The 6,258-nt window shown below is 36.2% G+C and overlaps 1 protein-coding gene and 1 pseudogene across 1 annotated transcript in view; both read right to left on the bottom strand.

The window, feature by feature from the left end:
- Positions 1–1,548: 1,548 nt before the first annotated feature.
- Positions 1,549–4,910, bottom strand: LOC138027478 (uncharacterized; annotated as a pseudogene).
- Positions 4,911–5,354: 444 nt separating this feature from the next.
- The window catches only part of LOC138026176 (uncharacterized), a 1,086-nt gene continuing 182 nt past the window's right edge, over positions 5,355–6,258 (bottom strand). The window contains exon 1 of the mRNA XM_068873394.1: positions 5,355–6,258. This exon is cut by the window's right edge and continues 182 nt beyond it. Coding sequence (XP_068729495.1) covers positions 5,355–6,258 — 904 coding nt within the window.

The following is a 6,258-nucleotide window of genomic DNA, read 5'->3' as shown; positions in this document are numbered from 1 at the left end:
TCAGATGGTTGTTAACATACATTGGGCAAACACTTTTAATTGTACGTACAATTGACATTATAGACAAGATATTAATTACTGATGTGACATTGACTTGTTCATGAAGTCTCAATATAGGTAAGGAAGAGAAAGTCTGCATTTGAGCTGTGGCGTATCAGCTGGTCCTTATGTCTGGTTTTCGTAGCATCAAGCTGCTGGTAGTATGTTTCAGGAACATATCACAATGACCTTGACAAGGGCTCAAATGTGGACCACTCTATCTGCAGTCCAGGGCCCGGTTGTTCGAAAGCCGATTACCGTAATCTGGGATTAGCGTGAACTTTCGTGTCATGTTTTTGACTTTTTGGAGAAAGTTTCTTTTGCTTATTTTCGTTTTTCAAGATTGACTTCTTCTAAAGTAAAGTTTTGCCGAATATCAGCGTTGAACAGCATTTAGGAGTAGAGAAATAAACTCCTTGGTTAATTTTTAATCTGAGATTAGCGTTAATCGGGTTTTGAACAACTGGGCCCAGCGCTTTAACCAAACATGTACATGCAAGTGTTGAATTCAGAACTTGCCAGCAGTATTAAAATCCAGTGAAGTCCTAACAAGTTCTTGTGATTATTGTACACAGATTGATATATGTACAATGTTGTTTCTTTCTTGGCTTGTCAACATTAAGATTGTAGCAGATGTGGTAAAATTGCACAGATCAGGTGTTGATATAAAGTCAATTGTCATAATGGGGAGTGATCCACATTCTATGACTCAGTGTACTTCACTTCACTTCCTAGATTCTTGTGCTCACATCGTATGGTGTAGACATCTCTTGTTGTCCTTAGTGTCAGAATTATCTTGTTCAAACTTTAGCTGTTCAAGGTTCAAGGGCCACTGTTCAATCAACCAATATTGATGATCAAGACCTCAGGAAACGAGTTTGTTATTTATTTTAATCGGGCCTTCAAGTTGATTTGGAGACATTTCAAGCAACTGGCACTTCTTCTGCCTTTGGGTCTTAGCACAAATGTCACCACCGTCAATGGTGAAATTCTTTGACTGGACCTGTTTTAAATTCAAAGAAACCAACATATTAGAATTATAATAATTATCTATAATTTATTGTTATTTGCAGAAAATTCTTATTGTTGTTCGACTGGTGCACTGCTGATAAAATGTCAAAGTAGTTGAAATTAACTAATAGTATGGGGGTCGACGCATGGTTGGAGTAAAAGGAGGGGGGAATTAAGACTTACCTGAAGATGGTGTGTGTGACATGGGGTTGTAGAAGGCAAAAGTTGCTGGATTCCCAGCAATATTTTGATGATAGAAGTCTTTCCAGAATGATAAATTTTACCATAAAAATAGTACTCAAAAGTTGGTCATTTTAACTTTCTCTTTTAAAAGGGAGATAATTCGTTCTCATAGTGATTTGTTGGGTAGTTTCAGCATTGTCTCCAATTTATGGTTTTTACATTATTAAGTAATTATTTGTACATAATATTGTCAAATGAGACCCAAACTGTTTTATGATCACTAAAATATGTTTCCAAAACGCCTGCTTGTATATCTTAGTGAGATATGTTTGTATATATGTGATCAATGACTGTTTTGTTGTCAGTTGTATATGCTGATATCAACTGTTTGTAATGTTTATCCCTCACTAGTAGATTAAATAAAGGTCTTCTTTCTGTTTTAACAAGCCAGTTGATATTAAAGTCTCCAAGAATAATCATATTGTTGTCTGGCGTGATGCTATTTAATGTTTCAGCAATTGCTTGAGAAAGCTGTCTTACAGGAACCTTTGGTGAACTATATATCCCTAAGATTGTCCAATCCACTAACCTTGTTATCTTAATTACTGTTATTTCAAAACCATGTATATTGTTACAGTACAGATATCCTGATAAGAGTGGGATTTTACTGTACACAGCTGTACCACCATAAGGTCTTGATGCATCGCTGGAATTAGAATTATCATTTCGAAAAAGATCATAACCAGGAATATAATACATCTCATCAGGATCTTGAAAACTAAACCTTGTTTCTGCAAAAATGTTAATATCAGCACTTAAATAATTTAAGTCTTTACATAAATCTTGAATGTGTTTATGCACAGACCTTGCATTAAGATAGCACAGTTTTAGAATGGATCCTTTTATCTCATAAAGTGGGGATATGCAGAGCTTTAGTTTTGCACTTGTTCTTAATCGTTCCATTTCTTTCTTAACATCTGGATGAACAGCAATTTTACTTTCACATAGGTCAGTTATATATAATCCTTCAATAGTAGTAACTCTACTGAGCCCCACATAATGTATGTGTGGAATATTTCTCCTGGTACTGAAGGTCACAACAATTTTAGTCTCAGTATCACCTTGTGACCTGTGGATTGTTTTTGCTGCTGCTGGACGTAATGGAAACTGTTTTCTAACAACTTGTGCTGTTTTGTTTTTACCAACTGCAAACTGAGTAGTCAAAGGTTTTATGGGGGTCCATGTATGCTCAATTCCTTGAAGATACAAATGTCTATTTTCATTTCTAGTTTTCTGACCTACATCCAAGTGGTCAAACTGCACCCATAGAACACCAGATGGTTTATGTTGCTGATGCAACTGAACTAATTTAATGACATTTCCAGCCCCATTTGTCATACCACCTTCAGTTCGTATGTTCATGACAAGTTCAGTTCTTTCACCTTCAGCAAGACAAAGCTGCAAGGCCAACTGCTTTGTTTTCCTTGGATCCTTAGGTATTTGTGTTAATATTTTGTCTCGTAGCTCTGGAGAGTTATCTCCAATAACACTATCTTGAGCATTAATTCTGAACTTGTTTCCTCTAGCTGCGTTATGAGCTCTGACATTAAATTCATCTACTTTAGCATTCTGCATAAATAAGTGAGGTGCATCCAGTGGGTTATTGATGTCTTCTTGTATGACTCTCTCTTTAAGTTTTGAAATGTCACTTTCCGTGTGTTTACCTTCACGCAACCTATTAAGTAGTTCTGCAAACAGTTTGCTGTCTCTTTGACGCATTATTTCTTTCAGTTCAAACATTCTAGTGTTGGCACCATAAGTTTGGGGCAAGAACTGCATAGTCTAAACTTTTTAGGTCTTTAAAAATATACCCATCCATAACAGGCTCTAACTGGAATAAATCACCAATAGCAATGATGCTTACACCTCCAAAATCTTCTGTGCAACCTTTTATATCTTTAAGTCTATTGTTTAGCTGTATGGCAAACATGCTATTTCCTACCATGGAGATTTCATCTACAAAAATCAATTTGACACCTAAAAATTGACTTCTCAAGGTGTTCAGTCTATTTGAATCAAGCCTTTTATAACTTCTCAGGGATTGATTGGCAGGAACAGCAAGAGCACTATGAACAGTGTCGCCTTTAATGGTATATGCAGCTTTTCCAGTTGGTGCTAATAATAGACCTTTTACCTGATGAAAATCATCACCAGCTCTAGTGTTATAATATTTAAGTGCTGCCTGATACAAAGCCTTTGTTAGATGTGATTTGCCAACCCCAGCTCCTCCACTCAGGAAACAGTAAAAAGGGGTTTCTGAGGTTTTAATCTGATGTAAAATGTGATAAAAAAATTCCTTCTGCTCTTTATTTAGAGTCTGGACTATTTGACGATAATCATCATCTGGTAATTCATTTAATATCAGTGGCTCATTCAGTGCTGCTGATGGGATGCCCAGATCATCAGACAAGTCGTAGTTTTCACTGAAATCAGTATGTAAATCTTCAGTACCCTCAGCTTCATCTTGTAATTCAATATTTTGTGTGTTGGGTGCTATTACATTAAACTGGTCTTCATTGCAATCTGCATTTTGTAAATGTAGTTCTATCTACAGATAGCATACTGTAACATTTGTTCATCTATTTGTTCTTTCAACAGAAGGTAATGCTCCTGATATGAAGAACTGCTCCCTATCAAATCAGCTTCTTCATTTCTCCATGAAGTAAAAAGCATAATAGGCTCACGGTAGTGTTTTTCTGGTTGAGATTTGACATTGAACCAAACACTTCTAATTATCCTTGGTTTCAAACGCTTTTGGGTTTTCCTTGTTTTTCAATTTGCAAGGTCTCTTTGGCACAATCCAAAAGTTCATCATCATTGATTTCATCATCTAATGTCTCCAAAGGGACATTGTCTACATCCACACTTTTTGACTTTTTTGTAAAGGACTTGTGGCATGAATCATACAAAGCAGCCCAGTCAGCTAAAGTAACATTTTCAAGGCAAGCAGGTCTTTGTATATACCTGTGTAACAGACCGTTACAATGAATTTGATATGAAGTCATCATCCATTTCTTCAATTTCATTCATTGATTTTAACAGTTGCACTCTTTCGTCAGGAGGGGCTGTCGGAATAAAGATCACTTCTCTAGAACTTTTTCGCATTGGTAGTTGAAGAACTATGTAGACAGCTTCTTGGGCACTTATTTCCACACTATTTAAAAATTTGTTGCCTATGTCTCTTATTTGTTTCTTTATACTAGAATTTCCATCTCTGGCTTCATCACATGCTTTTTGTAAAAAAGACTCATTCCTTTTTGCGCCTTTGAAATGTAAGACACAATGTACATTGCACAAGCATAAACATCTAGCACAAATTGGATATCCATATTTGCCCTCCATGCACGTAGACAGGCACTATTATAGTTGTTCACTCTCAGTTTATTTGGATTTCTTTTCAAAAACAAGGTGGGAGAATTGAGCCCAGATCGAATAGCAAGATAGTAGTTTTGTTCTGTGACATTCAGGTTGATCCGTAATTGGTCAAATGTGATTTCTTCACCTTCTTTCATGTCATTTAAATGTTTATTGATGTCTTTCCATATATCTTTGTGTTTTCTAATCTCAGTTTGAGACATATCATTGCCAAGAGGATACAAAATACTTGTTGACTTCATAGGTGGTTGTGGAAAATTAAATCTGCATTCTACTTTTTTTGACTTTTTACGACAAGTTTGGCAGTGCCTGTGAATTTGTCTGTCGACAAGAGGTCCTAATTCTTGACCACTACTTGGTCTTTCACAAGTGATTATTTTGTCTATGATGTGACATCTTCATCTTCATCACACCCATACACTGGAGCATCCTCAAGCCAAATTAACATGTGAATGTGAGGTGAGCCCCTCTGTTGATATTCCACTCTGTAAAACCAGTCTGCTATTTTCCCTAAGGGCGCAGCACTGCTCATTAAAAAATGCTTTAAGAACTGATTGAATTGATAATCAAAACGGCGTGCACAAGTCACCGGATCACTCTGAATTAACTTACACTTTTCTTACCAGTTCAAATTCTCTAGTTCATTATCTGAATAATCCTTATCATCAACAAGCTTGCCAAGTATTCTAAGAAGATGTAAGAAGATGTATCCACTGTGTTTCAGCTGACGAAAAACTACAAAACAAAGTAGCAGGTCCTAGTTGTCTGATCATAGCAAATATATCTTTTTTTGCTTTCTCAAAATAAGGAGGTGAGCCACGAAGTGCTCTTAAAAATTTGTAGCCTTCATCGAGACGAACTAATCTTTCCAAGGTACCTTGCTGCTTTAACTGACCAGCTGTGAGAGTTCCATTGTTACCTTTACATTTTCGTAAAGCTATTTGAGATTTTCCCAAAAGAACCTTCATTTGCAACTTTTTAGTTTTAAGAAATATATTCTTCACACACAAAGCAGCTCGTCGGTCTGACCTTCTCAATTCTGACTTGCAAATATCACTGTAATGAACATTAACCAATCTCTTATCATTTTCAGGTCTCTTTTGACCTAAATATATTCCTGGATATGCTAACTCTTCGGAATATGTGTCTCTAAATATACTCAAAGGTCTATTTCCTTCTCCAGGTGCAATGTTGTAAATTTGTGCTCGTTCACTGTCCTCAAGGAAGTCAGTAGCTGTTAACATAGTATCAGTTATTCCTGCAGGTATTTCTGGATCAACCTCAGTCCAACCATCATCTAGTTGTTTGCTTTCATTGGCAGTATCTTCAACATTACATGAACTATTCATTTGGTAGTTAACTTGTGAAAGATTCTCGCTGTTTGTTTCACTTTGAGGCAAGTTTACATTATAGCTAGATATTCTATCTTCACTAAAGGAAACTCCTTGTTCTCTATAAAGAGCACTGTTAGTGGCTAACCACTTTGCTGCTTGCAAAATTTTATATGGTCTCACATTTAATGACAATGCAGAACTCTTATATTGCAATCGCCTCTTTAACTGAACTTTGATTGTACCACTTTCCTGAGGT

The sequence above is a fragment of the Montipora capricornis genome, chromosome 12 (assembly GCF_036669925.1).
Source record: "Montipora capricornis isolate CH-2021 chromosome 12, ASM3666992v2, whole genome shotgun sequence".
NCBI classification, from domain to species: domain Eukaryota; kingdom Metazoa; phylum Cnidaria; class Anthozoa; order Scleractinia; family Acroporidae; genus Montipora; species Montipora capricornis.
The sequence above is the reverse complement of the archived record's forward strand: the minus strand, read 5'-3'. Positions and strand labels throughout refer to the sequence as shown.